A 14,776-nucleotide genomic window follows, 5' to 3' on the forward strand; every position below is an offset into this window, starting at 1 on the left:
AAATGAAGCAGATGATGCAGACACATAACATTTAACTAGGTTAGCGATAAATGAATATATTCCAGTTAAGCAAAGCAGTGTAAAAATCAAAAATATATATGTATTCAATAATTTTAACCTTTTTTGAAGATTTGCAAAATGTACCAAATGCATTATAACAAAAATATGTATTATTAAAATTTTATTATTACTGTGAGAAAATAATTATTTTTTAGCAAGGTACAGGACAGACCTTTTTTTTTTTTTTTTTTTATGAAATTCCCAAGACAAACAACACAAACATAACAAAATTCCTAGTTTCTCAAACAGTCCTAAAAGAGATACCCAAGATTCGGCCATTAAAACATCATGAAAGCACCAATAACACAGAATTCAAATTACATACCCCATACAAAAAAATATACAAAATTTAATTCTACATTTTCCAGACAAGATGTTATTTACAGAACCATAATCAACTTTGTTTCTCTGGAACTCATTTTACATAATCAATGCAAACAAAAGTAAAACCATTTCACACATTAGGGACATTTTTCTGTAGTGCTTTTTTTTCTGGCAGACATATATTTGAAAAGCAAAATCCCAGTGACCCCAATAAATATAATATATTTTGTACTTGAATTGTTGCTTTTTGCATGAATTTCTAAAATATTGCACAGGTTATACAATATCAACGATCACTTAACGTTGAGACTAGGAGCTCAATGAACAAAAAAAAAAAAAGAATCTAAATTTACCAGACAGTATTATGGAGTTGCTGAATTGTTAAACTGAAATACATTTCAACATATTTCAATTAATGCACATATGGCATCACTGAAACTATTCTATGTGAGATCACTTACTGTTTTGGTTAATTCACAGCAACACTGGACAATACCTTAGAAAGTAAAACAGAATTTGCAGTTTTAAACAGATGAAAAGCCCCACTCTGTACAAGTTATGTAAACTTACCTGTACAATCTACATTGCACAACAACAACAACAACAAAAACAAAACAAAAAAAAGATGCAAATCAGTTCTAAGAACTGTGAAATAATGTGCAAAACTGATGATAGTTTACCAGTCTAAAAAGGCAGTCGATTAAAAAAATAGAATTATATAGTGGTATAAACAAGTGAAAAATAAGGATATCTGGTGGACATTAATCTTTCGCTTGTGAGACTGTAAACCGTTTTTTGGGCAATCAGTCACAAAGAAAAAAAAGTCTATTTTGTAGGTCCCATTTAATTTTTAAAAACATAGAAGGACACTTTCCTGAGAAACAGTCTTATTTTCCGGTTTACAATGATTACTATTGATAGCAGCAAAGTTGCTGTCTTTTTATAGACGCTATTATGTAGTGTTCAATTATATATATATATATATATATATATATATATATATATATATATATACACATACATATATACATACATACATACACACACTTAAAGGAAAGGAAATACCACTAATAAGTGTTTCATTTTGTATAAGGAAACACATAATACACAGATCATAAATGCTATATACACTGATGAACACTGGCAACATTACACCAGTTTCAACAGGATCATTAAGTTTTCTTCAGCTTAGCGTGAAAAATGCAGTACCAGTTCACATATATTGATGTGGCTGACCACAGAGTTCACTACTCTTTTTGCAGCATCGTCAAACATACAGCGGAACTGTTATGGGCTCTAGTACACGGCAATGTGTAGTGATTCAAGTAGTTTTCCCTTTTTCTGAGCCTTTACATTCAATAAGGCAGGTCTTCAACTCCAAAAATATGACTATTGTGGAGTTCAGCTGAAATATGTACCATCCAAAAAAAATATAAAATAAATAGACAGAAAAAAATAAATGTCAAGTAGAAAGTGGGCTCTTACAAACAAAACTTTGCCTCAAAAATATCAAATGTTTTACATTACATAAAAAAAGGTAAAAAGAGGCACTGAAAAATAAAGATTCCTTCAGGCTTGTTGCAGATTGTCACATCGCTGAAGACTGCTCTTGCGTGATCTGAAATAAATAAACAAATAAATAATTGACTTTTCCTGACCACTTACAGAACTATTTTGGTTTTACTACATAGACGTTTATTGTATGAATCAGTAACCAATAACAAAAAATGGGTAGAACTGCAGATTCAGGAAGTACTTCTGACTTTTAACATGTATATCTGAAAATGCACCACTATGTACAGGACACAAATTTAAACTCTTCAAGTAAGATGCTTTTTGCTTCTAGGTTGGAAGTTGTAACACAAAACAGAAATCTAGAGGTTTTTTTTTTTTTAATTCTTTGAAATTCCGTATTGCTTACTTAGCTTTGATTCTCAAAGAACTAACCATGAGCTTTTGATAATAATGTCTGTAATATTTCCTGTGCTGTGAGTAACTGCAAAAAAAATGTCAACATGTCCTGTTGAGATGTAAACCAGTACATTTTGTGTGTTTACTCATTTTTAGGCAAGTAGGAAGGGAAACTGATACCATTTGCTTTCTTTATTTTTTAATAAAAAAAACAACTTTCAGGAAACCCTCCACCATGCTTTTAAAAATTGTAAAGCATTCTTTTCTTTTACTTCCAATATCTTCAAACTAATTAGGAACACATAATCGGCAAGTAAAAGTAGCCATCTAAATGGATTGGTCATCAGCCTCTTGGTACTGCTACTTGGACTGCATAAAGGCTAAACACACCAATGTTTTATGATCCTTTGTATCACTATATACTTGCTGTTAATGGTTTTGATTTTTAAGTAAAACATTAAAGCCAGACTCTCTGTCTAACTGCTACTACCCACTTAGGAGGTTAGGTTTATGGTAGGGGATTTTTAGATTACTGTGGTCCCTTAACAAAACAAGTGGGTGTCCTTGTGAAGTTGGTGGTAAACTAGGTGGAAGTAAATGTTTGAAAATAAAGACAGCACCAGTAAGCAAGCTGCCTGCATAATGCACACTGAGAGAAGTAGGAGGTTACCCAGAAAAAGGGTAAATAGACACTTTTGACATGTCCTCCTATTTCCCTTTAAGAAAAAAAAACCTAAGAAGTTAGTTGGTACCTTTTGCGTTAGGTGATTTGACAGCCCGATAAAACATATGTCGCTACAACTAATGTACTAATTATACTCTTGACATGGAGTGTATCTGACCTAGACAAGATCTACATTTTGTTACTTGCAGAAAATCTGAGAAGCTCCTTATGTGATATTGTTTGCACAAAGAAAAATGAGAGAATCCACAGCACTAAGTGGCAGTATTGCTGCCTCTACCCGAAAGACAGTAGTACTACATGACACGCCCACTGCAAGACACGCCTACTTGATAGTCAGATACCCTCATCTTAACCACAGTGTAAGGATGCATTATGACAATGAAATGCAGGTATGTCTTCAACATGGGAGTGTTAAGAAATATTCAAATAGCCAAATAAATCGCATAACATTACTGGCGTATAATGAATAGGATGCTAAATGTCATAGGATGTGTGTAATTTGACTGGCTCGTCAAAAGAGCAGAGCTCTGGGGGTTTACAGCTAGATCCTACTGGAAAATTTACACAGTCATTTTAACATCATTTAGAAAGATATCTCACCAAACATCTTTTTTCTGAATTTCAGAATTTCATAACAATTTAAACCATTTTTATTTAACATCACGATCTTATATATTAACATAATATGCAAATAATTATTTTTAAAGTATATTTAAATACTTTAAAGTTTTATTTATATAGCAAAGCAATTCAATAATTTATGAGATTTCCTATTAAACCTAGAAAAGAAGCAAAAGCTATCTTTAATTAAATCCCCTTTTTGATTACAAAAGGCTGAATGGAAATGCTTTACTCAAAGTGACTTTGCTTTAACCCCCTCAAAAGTAAGAGAAGCCTTTACAGAGTATTTAACAACACCCTCTTGGCAAAATTAAAAAAAAAAAAACATTCATATGAGATTTCTACATGAATAAGTCAAAATGTCTTTTTACTTAAACATAATAATTTTAATAAAAAAACTGAAACATCTCTGTATGATAAGTAATCATTCCCTACATTGTTATCCATCATCAGGTCATTCCAGATTTTGGGAACCATCTGCAGTCATTTCAGTTGATTTACATTAACAAAAGTATTGGCTTCTTTCCACACATTCACCAAGCAAACAAAGAAAACAACAACAACCACCACAACAAATGTTTAACATCTGTGCATTTTTTCCAGGATGGTCTACTAGTTCATGCCCCATTAAAGACTACACTTCACATTCAATGGACTTATTGTACAGTCAAATGAGCTGGAGTTCACAAAATACCATCGACATCTGTGCTTTATTTGATAATGGGCCTTATCTGATTGTGTACATAACAATTGCTGTAGCCATAGGTATATCAATAATTAAAGGAAGTCAAATTGCTTTTTTACATATACTAGAAGAGGAGTGGGCAATGCTGGTCTTGGAGAGCCGCTGTGGTTACAGGTTTTCATTCCTACCCAGTTGCTTAATTAGAAGCCAATCCTTGCCAATCTCAGACCTTCTTTAATTTTATGGCTTGTTAGTCTGCAATGTTAGGTTTTTATATCGTAAATTTGTTCCTTTCCAAGGGTGATTTGAAGCCTAAAGCGGATCATTTTTACTCTGTCACATTTTCTATGAAGTATTTTATTAAATCAAATAATGCATGATGAACACACAGAGATGTAAATGGAAACAAGCTACATGGAGAACTGCTGTCTGCTCTGTCATTTACATCTTATTGCTAGTAAAGAGCCATTAAAACAGTGAATACAGCTGTTTAAGATTAAAATAAGCTATTAAGGGTGAGGAACCTTAACAAGTAAGACCACTAAAATGAAGCATCAAAATTTCACTTGAGCAATAAGTACTTCATCAGGAATAACTGACTTCTCATTAAGAAACTGGGTTGGAAAAAAGACCGGCTCTCCAGGACCGACATTACCCACCCCTATACTAGAAGAATAAAAGCATAAAAGGTGAGATTTCACCAGCCACCTTATTAAATGCATTTTACCTGAAGCCACCAGAAGGGAATGATCCACCTGAGAGGAGCAGCTTGATGGCTTTTTAACAGCCTATGCATTAAGTAGACTTGGATAAGAAATAATGAGGCACAAAAGTTTATAAAAAAAAGAGCTGGACTTGTCATTTCTTACTTAATAATACATTGAATAATGATGTTTTTGCATTGAGCACCTGTGGGGTACACCTCCACCAAATGTTGTGCAAAATAAGTAAAATGATTTTCTTAGTAAATTATTAAAATGTTTATAACAATCCTCAACTATTTCATTTTTTCCAATTTTCCATCATATGCTTAATGTAATTTCTATTTGCAGTACGCAAAATTACTTTGAAGCTTTGTATTGCAAGCCTGTTTCTGGCGGTAGTGCTATCCCTGCTGACCCTTCAGTATTCTAGGTGTACTTTTGGATGTGTTGGTGAATGTATATAAAGATGAAATTTCTAGATTATTCATTGGGATCCAAGGCTGAAGCCTCCCACTCCCCCCTAAAAAAATTGGTATGAAAATGAGATCTTTTCTTTTGTTCCTTTAAAACTCTGGTTCAAGCTTTTCCCAGTCAAGGCACTGCAGCACGAGCCAAGGAAGAGATATGCAAAGTCCAGTACCATTTGCATCGCTAAACTATCAAGAACTGGGATACGTTGCTTTTTTTTTTTTTTTTGCATTAAATACAGTTTTTTCTGGTATTCTGTAAATGTTTTGCATCAATAATCTAACTAAAAGCTAATATAATTTTATAGTTATTTTTGCATCAGCATTTTGTAAGCTTCAATATTCTGCAGCTGTGTTGTCAGGGTGCAGTGCACCATTGCTGGGTTCTTGATTCCCAGAAGACGATGCACTATGTCGCTGCTGCTTTGCTTCACATCCCCATGCTATATTTAGTTAAGGATTCTAACCTCAAACAACTTTGGTGTGCGAGCCCTTAGCAGTGAATGTTATTTGGATATTGACTTCTACCTATTCTGCTGTTCATCTGTAAAATAAAGCAATAACTGTAAAAATAAAAGGTCACAAATAGTTTCTTAAATTGTTGAATCAAACAATTTAAATTTCTGACATGGTCCTTTTTGGAAATTTTCATATAGTGCTTACAGTTTGGCTATGAAAAAATAAAGAAATGTACATTGCCTAAGAATAATCTATAATTGAATTCTTTACGCCAATAAAACAACTCAAAGAAACAAAGCAATACCTTACTCTTTAATTTATTTATTTTTAAAATGTATACCTGTGGTTTATGAACAGCAGCTGGTCCCCTCATCCTGAGAAACACTGTGTAAAGGAATGAGGCTTTCACACTGCTCACTATCATCCGGAGTCCTGCAAAAATGAGGGGTCTTAAGTTGCAAAGAAAAAAATCAATCATTTTGGAATCTTCTACATACTGTACACAAAAGGCAAGGTAAACATAAATATATATATATATATATATATATATATATATATATATATATATATATATATATATATATATATATATATATATATATATATATATATATAAAAAATTCCAGTACTTCTGTATTAAAGTGCAAGTACTTGTTAAGAAAAAAACGTTTTTGTGGTTATATTGAAAGATCTTTGCATTGGAAATATTTTGTATGATGCAGCTAAACTTATTTTTATGCAGCGGTAGCACTAAAAACGTAGAAGACACTGAAAACTCCCTAATAATGAGTGCCTCCAGGACAAAGAAATTCAGAAAAGTTCTGCATTTCGGAACATAAGTAGAGAAACCATTCTGTCAGGAGGAGACAAGACTGAGGCAAATTTAACAATCTGTTATCTGTTCCTAAGTACAATGTTGGAGGAGAAGAAAAAAAAAAACACTGTCAAATATATAGTCAGTATCTTCAATTTCTATGAGAAGGGGCAGGGCACTGTTAGATGGGTAGTAGTATCTTGCCTGAAGAAGGGGCCTGAGTTGAGTTGCCTCAAAAGCTTGCATATTGTAATCTTTTTAGTTAGCCAATAAAAGGTGTCATTTTGTTTGACTTTCCACTCCATGCTTAAGGGTGAGAGATATGAAGGCAATGGTCATCTTTGGGTAATTAAGGTTCATCCTTGCAGTTCCCAGATCGCTGGTCTTAGCACCTGGTGTTGAGACTTTAACAGGTTTGGTTACCTGCAGCAGGCCATTGTCTCACAGGCCTGTATTTAACATCCCTAACTCTGTTTAGCCCTTCAATGAAAGTTGACTCCGTCCCCTTCTGAACCTCTGAGACGAGAAAAAAAGTAAAACTCTAGACCAAATTAATATCAAGAGTTTACAGTGGTGTGAAAAACTATTTGCCCCCTTCCTGATTTCTTATTCTTTTGCATGTTTGTCACACAAAATGTTTCTGATCATCAAACACATTTAACCATTAGTCAAATATAACACAAGTAAACACAAAATGCAGTTTTTAAATGATGGTTTTTATTATTTAGGGAGAAAAAAAAATCCAAACCTACATGGCCCTGTGTAAAAAAGTAATTGCCCCCTTGTTCAAAAATAACCTAACTGTGGTGTATCACACCTGATTTCAATTTCCGTAGCCACCCCCAGGCCTGATTACTGCCACACCTGTTTCAATCAAGAAATCACTTCAATAGGAGCTGCCTGACACAGAGAAGTAGACCAAAAGCACCTCAAAAGCTAGACATCATGCCAAGATCCAAAGAAATTCAGGAACAAATGAGAACAGAAGTAATTGAGATCTATCAGTCTGGTAAAGGTTATAAAGCCATTTCTAAAGCTTTGGGACTCCAACGAACCACAGTGAGAGCCATTATCCACAAATGGCAAAAACATGGAACAGTGGTGAACCTTCCCAGGAGTGGCGGCCGACCAAAATTACCCCAAGAGCGCAGAGACGACTCATCCGAGAGGTCACAAAAGACCCCAGGACAACGTCTAAAGAACTGCAGGCCTCACTTGCCTCAATTAAGGTCAGTGTTCACGACTCCACCATAAGAAGGAGACTGGGCAAAAACGGCCTGCATGGCAGATTTCCAAGACGCAAACCACTGTTAAGCAAAAAGAACATTAGGGCCCGTCTCAATTTTGCTAAGAAACATCTCGATGATTGCCAAGACTTTTGGGAAAATACCTTGTGGACTGATGAGACAAAAGTTGAACTTTTTGGAAGGCAAATGTCCCGTTACATCTGGCGTAAAAGGAACACAGCATTTCAGAAAAAGAACATCATACCAACAGTAAAATATGGTGGTGGTAGTGTGATGGTCTGGGGTTGTTTTGCTGCTTCAGGACCTGGAAGGCTTGCTGTGATAGATGGAACCATGAATTCTACTGTCTACCAAAAAATCCTGAAGGAGAATGTCCGGCCATCTGTTCGTCAACTCAAGCTGAAGCGATCTTGGGGGCTGCAACAGGACAATGACCCAAAACACACCAGCAAATCCACCTCTGAATGGCTGAAGAAAAACAAAATGAAGACTTTGGAGTGGCCTAGTCAAAGTCCTGACCTGAATCCAATTGAGATGCTATGGCATGACCTTAAAAAGGCAGTTCATGCTAGAAAATCCTCAAATAAAGCTGAATTACAACAATTCTGCAAAGATGAGTGGGCCATAATTCCTCCAGAGCGCTGTAAAAGACTCATTGCAAGTTATCGCAAACGCTTGATTGCAGTTATTGCTGCTAAGAGTGGCCCAGCCAGTTATTAGGTTCAGGGGGCAATTACTTTTTCACACAGGGCCATGTAGGTTTGGATTTTTTCTCCCTAAATAATAAAACCATCATTTAAAAACTGCATTTTGTGTTTACTTGTGTTATATTTGACTAATGGTTAAATGTGTTTGATGATCAGAAACATTTTGTGTGACAAACATGCAAAAGAATAAGAAATCAGGAAGGGGGCAAATAGTTTTTCACACCACTGTAGGTTAAAGCACAGAAATAAAATACAAATATAAAATAAAATAAGCACAAAATATAAGTACAGTAAATGCTTGCTATCCACGGATTCTGCTCCTGAGGTTTCGCTTACCAGCTAATCTAAAAGTGTAAACCATTTTGTGACTATCACTTTATAACTGATGTTGCCCTTAGATGTCCAGGGCTGATTTTCTCAATGTGTTCGCCCCTGAACCCCATTCATGACGGGTACTGCAGCTTTCCATTGATCTCCAGGAATGAGGAATTCAGTAAATGCGGGTCATAAGTTCCTGTCTTTTGTTCACACCTTCTGTTGCTACTTCCGACTGGATGGTTTACAGGGACCCCCCCACTAGAGTCTTTTTTACCTAGAAAACAATCAAACTTGACTACAGAGGAATCAAAAGTCGTAACAGGGTTTCTGTAGGTGAACCGGTGAAAGGATTATAACCACACCACATGGGGCGAGAGCAGAGCCCTGGCACGTCTGCTTGACCCTGTCTCCCCGTGTTGGTCCTGCCCACAAGTTAGCACCCCACCAGAACCTAACAACCATTTTTCCTATAGGATCAATAAATGCTGAGTTTCATATCCACTGAGTTTTTCAGGAATACAATGTCAGGTAGCAAGAATTGACTGCAATAATGAAAATAATATTCTCACACCAGTTCAACACCAATGCTATAAATTCAGACTAACCTCTCTATATTCAAGATGATGTATATATCTTTTTAGTTTCAGTCAGTCATACCCCAACCTGCTATATCGTAACACAGGGTCACGGGGTGGGGTTGGTGGTTTGGATGTCTGCTGGAGCCAATCCCAGTCAGCACAGGGTGCAAGGCAGGAACAAATCCCGGGCAGGGCGCCAGCCCAGCGCAATTTTAAGATTTCATTCTTATATTATAAATTTTTGCTCCAAGTTGTTGAAATCCTCCTACTTTGTAACTTCTGCCCCTCCCTGGACTTTTCCTTCAAAGCATCTAAAATCTTTGAGTAAATCTTGACAGAAAAAGTGCTTAGTCCAGTAGTTCAAATCTTTTAAGCGGACCTTGACGCAAAACCAATCTTAGTTCAAAAAATTTAAATTTTAAGCAAATCCTGACAGGAAGGCTGCACAAAAAATGCTTCAAGTTCAAAACTTCAGATCTCCAAGTGAAACTACATAACTAATAACTAAAACTAACTGGTTTTAAATGCTGAGAGTATTACTTGATGTTCAAATTATCCAAGCTAAACAGCCACATTTTCACAAGTCAGTCTCAGTGTTTTTTCACTTGATCCAAGCTTTCACTAGTGGAATATGGTGGTCTATCTTCTTGACAGACGCAAACAAGTTCCTAATACAGCATAGTTCACACAGTCACAAACAGAAATTTTAAAAACTGAGTAGCTCTTGAAAACGTCCAGAATTTCAGCTAGACTACTAATAAATGTGCGGTTGTAAAAACATATATTTAGAAATTATAAGAATACAAAAATATATTCAAGTCAGCTTTGAAAGAATTAAATGCAACATTACTACTTCTAAGAGCAAGAGAGAAAAGGGGAGTCATCAGGTTTTTATCTGAACCCTATTTGGTTTAATTTCTTTCTTTTACGGTGTCCTTCACAGTCAGCTGGCTCAGTGTATTACTGCTATGACCAAAGCAACCTCAGAGCAGAAATGGAGTTTAAGCTACAAACTGAATAAGCATTTTCTAAGGCCAGGGAAGTACAATTTTGCATAAAAGGATGGCTGGCATCAGTAAGGTAAGGTGATGGCTGTCTCAGAGATTTACACAAGACATTAATCTCATATATGCATTTGAAGTATTCATAATTAAATCTTAATAAACTAGATGGAAAGTTTTAGAATAAAAACTGACCTATCCTAATGAAGATTAACATGGAAGCAGTTGAAATCTGTGGAGACAGCTTTTGGGTGCAATTGCTTGCTTCAGAGCAACAATTTTAATTTATAGTTCAAGAACTGCCTGGGTGAAGTTTGTATGTTTTCCCCATGTCAATAAGGGCTTTCGACAGGTATTTCCAATTTCTACACACATTCAAAAAACATGCAGAGGAGATTGACTGGTGATTGCAAATTGGCCCAGGCTGAATGGCTGTAGGGTATGAGGAGTTTTAGGAGTCTTCTCTGTAACACACTAGTGTTAAATTCAGATTTTGTTCCTGTCTTATTCCCCATGCTGCTATAACAGGCTCCACCAGAACAATTAAACAATCATTCATTGTTGTAAGTGGGCTCTTAAACTGAAAGTAACATGTGGATGCTTCATAAATTTATCCAACATGCAATAAAAGTGGTTCTAAAAGTACTTTATAAACATACACCAATGTTAAAAGTATGTTAACATATGGTGTAAACCAGTAGAGATCTTCTATCCATCCATCCATTCATTTTTTTTAACCTGCTTATCAAAGGCAGGGTTACAGGATAGATGTAGCCTATCTGAGTAATCGTTAGGCACAAGACAGAAACAATACCTATACAGGGTGCCAGTCTACCACAGGGTGAACACACAAAAACACAGTCCACCTAACCTGCATGTCATTAAACCATGGGAGAAAACCATACCACCCAGAGGAAACATACAAACACCACACTGGCAGCACGTAGGACATAAACCCCAGTGTCTTTATTAGGAGGCAGCAGCGCTACCATGATGCCCCTTGCAGAGATCAGTTTCCGATAAAAATATAAATAGAACACAAAAGTATTCAAACAGAAAAACAACAATTTTCCAAGATCCAAGAGTTATCAAGAAATGGCCAGTGTTCTGGACACGTGTTGGATATCTCCCAAATAAGCAGCTCTGTTTTGTTAATATTTAGTTTTAGAAACTGAGCAGGTCTTCAAGCACTAAGAATAAAGTAGCTTAGTTTACGCCTGCATGAAAATATTAATAGGAAATAATAATTAAACCAGAGGCAATATTATCAGAAAGCCCCAACAATGCAATCTTGATTGAAAAATATGCTGATTACATACAAATAAACGTAATGTATGGAGAAATTATTTTAAAAAACTATAATTTTTTTGTTCCCTTTAATGGCAAATGCAAATGCTGGGATATGCATTATGCTGAGTACTGGCTAGAGGCTAAGATGGTATACACTCATACTTGGCAAAGAAACGTGCCTGTAGGTGTTTTCATGCCAGAATTAAGTATCAGTCATGCCAGTAAGATATGTGCATTATGTGCCACTTTCAATTATAAGCACAATTCTTAGTCAGATTCAATAGTCACTTTAATTTACAAATATCCCCGTGCTGCTTTCCAGTCCCTTCACTAAAAATTGCATTAAAACATTTTATTGCAGTGGAAGAGAATGTGTTATCTCAGAGATGCTCCCTATTTGACAGTTTACTTTTACCTTACACAGCAATTAATAACACAATTTTATGCATTTATTTCAAGTTTATTAAATACTGTCTCACAAATTGGAAAAAAAAAAACATTCAAAAGGATTAAACCGACTGTCATTAGAATATTCTATAATCCTACAAGACATAGTATCTGAGAGAACTTAGGCAAAAAATACTGTATTTACGCGTGTACCAAACGCACATTTTTTCCCAAAAATTAGCATTAGAAAATCAGGTGCGCGTCATACACAAGGAATGTAATTCTGTAATGTTTACTTCTTCTGCTTGGGCTCGCTCGCTCTCTTGCTCGTGCACTCGTGCTCTCTCTCTCGCTTTCTCGCACTCTTTCTCTCTCACTCACTTTCTTTCTTGCGCTCTCTCTCTCTCTCTCGCGCACTCGTGCTCTCTCTCGCTTTCTCGCACTCTTTCTCTCTCGCTCACTTTCTTTCTTGCGCTCTCTCTCTCTCGCGCGCACTCGTGCTCTCTCTTTCGCTTTCTCGCACTCTTTCTCTCTCGCTCACTTTCATTCTTGCGCTCTCTCTCTCTCTCTCGCGCACTCGGGCTCTCTCTCTCTGTAAACGCTTCCTATACAATCACAACACACGTCGTATAAGGGGCAAAAAGATTTTTGTGATTTTCTTTGTAAAAATTAGGGTGTGTGCCTTACACAAGGGCACGTGGTACACGAGTAAAAACGGTATTGATAAATAAGACATTTAATATAAAGTGAAAGTGCCAAAAATCAATAACTGTATTCTACATAAATTACAATTTTATAATGATGTAGAGTACCAAGAAAAAAAAAAAAATACTTGTATTTACCTACCTTTGTATGCGATGTTTCCGACAAATAAACGCAAAAACCCGTCGTACACCAACCATCACTGGATCCCAATTATTATAATGAAACAAAAGGGTGGCAATAAAAAAGGAAAGAAAGACAGGCACAGTTCCAGCAAAAAATAACCATGAAAACCGCACCTGGAAAAATAAAGAATGCTGTAATGTTTTGAAAGGTTTCTGTTGTTTATTTAAAACACAAGAAGCTATACTACAGTACATTAAGCTTCAAGTTATTATCAAATTAATCTTCACTTATTTTAAATGAGAAATTTCTCAACCATTATTAGTAGTCAATCGGATCAAGAATCAAATGCATTAAATTAAAGATAACATGCATTTAATATGTTTTTCTAACATACTTTTTATACTTTATTCTTCTACTCAAAAGTCAGTCCCAAAGCCAAAATTGTGTACTTGATGTGTAGACTTGTAGAATATGTTAGATTTGTATCTTCTTGATAAACCTTTCATGAACATTTTATTAGAATTGTGGCTTGCAGCTATGACAAACATTTTATTTTCTGTTATGCAATATATATTACATGGACAATATTTTGTATATATATTTTATTCATTAAACTTTATGTATTTTAGGAGAATTTTAGTTAAGTGTTTTTTATGGTCACTGAACAATTAAGAATACAGAATTTAATTTTGTTGATAAAAATGAACAGAAAGTCCATGTGGTTGAAAGTTTAGCAATGAAAATACAACTTTAAAATATAAGGCTTCTACATGGCCTGTTATGTGGGAATTTACTGTAAAAAATGTGTATAAAAAAAAAAAAAAACTGAAAAGGAAAAAAATACTAACGGAATTGGCCAATTCTTGTGACATGAAATTGGTGATCAGTATTAGCTCTAATAAAATCTAATCAGAGCATCTCTACTTATGAGAAAAAGGAAGCAAACATTAACAGATGAGTAGAAGGTCAATTCCTAGGTATGGAACATTAGATATTGCCTTGTTTTCAATGGAAAATATAATCCATTAAATAATTCAAGGTACATTTATAATTAAATTAAAAGTGTAACTGTAAAGAAAAGCAACTTACCTTTTGCATGCACATATCAGCTATTATTGACAAAGGAATTGTAAGACTTAATGCAAGTGTCCCTATCAACGATGAAGTGAGAAAACATCCCCTAAAACATAAAAAAAAAATTTATTTTATACATGTTAAATACATTACTTTGTCAATATGAATGTTTATTCAACATTATTAAGTATTCACGTCAAAATTAATACAATACTAATACTACTAGATGTGATCCATTTGCAGGAGGAAGATTTGAATGTATCTTATACTGAAATTGTAAATTTGGTTTCCAATAAAGTACATAAAGAGTCTAACAAGAAGCAGAACTCCCTTATATAAGCAATGCTTGTGTGGGCTACATGCTGATTAGATTAAACCACACGTTACTAGCCATGTCTTGAAAATATGTTTTTGCCAATTTGTAAATAATGTCCCTAGTTCTTAGTAAGCAGGAAGCATTACGTTTTTTCTCTTTGTTCCATTAGAGTGAAGTTAATGTACCAATATGAAATTTAACTTGAAAAATCATAGCCGCCAAAGAACTGGATAACTGAGTCAGAAAAATTATGAATACATGCAGTATATATAAATTTAAGTAAAATTAATCTGTCTTATG

At 35.0% G+C, this 14,776-nt stretch overlaps 1 protein-coding gene across 4 annotated transcripts in view; it reads right to left on the reverse strand.

The window, feature by feature from the left end:
* Positions 1–1,408: 1,408 nt before the first annotated feature.
* Positions 1,409–14,776, reverse strand: part of LOC120530788 (solute carrier family 35 member F5-like) — a 51,878-nt gene continuing 38,510 nt past the window's right edge. For 2 of the 4 annotated variants that reach the window (XM_039755398.1, XM_039755397.1), the window contains exons 12-15: positions 14,176–14,266; positions 13,105–13,259; positions 6,257–6,348; positions 1,409–2,002 (exon numbers count right to left, since the gene is read on the reverse strand). In XM_039755398.1, coding sequence (XP_039611332.1) covers positions 6,264–6,348; positions 13,105–13,259; positions 14,176–14,266 — 331 coding nt within the window. In that variant the 3' untranslated portion in view covers positions 1,409–2,002; positions 6,257–6,263. Of the gene's footprint in view, positions 2,003–6,256; positions 6,366–13,104; positions 13,260–14,175; positions 14,267–14,776 lie in introns of all 4 variants that reach the window. The other 2 variants (XM_039755396.1, XM_039755395.1) reach the window with 1 other exon arrangement.

Source organism: Polypterus senegalus, chromosome 6 (assembly GCF_016835505.1).
Source record: "Polypterus senegalus isolate Bchr_013 chromosome 6, ASM1683550v1, whole genome shotgun sequence".
NCBI lineage: Eukaryota > Metazoa > Chordata > Cladistia > Polypteriformes > Polypteridae > Polypterus > Polypterus senegalus.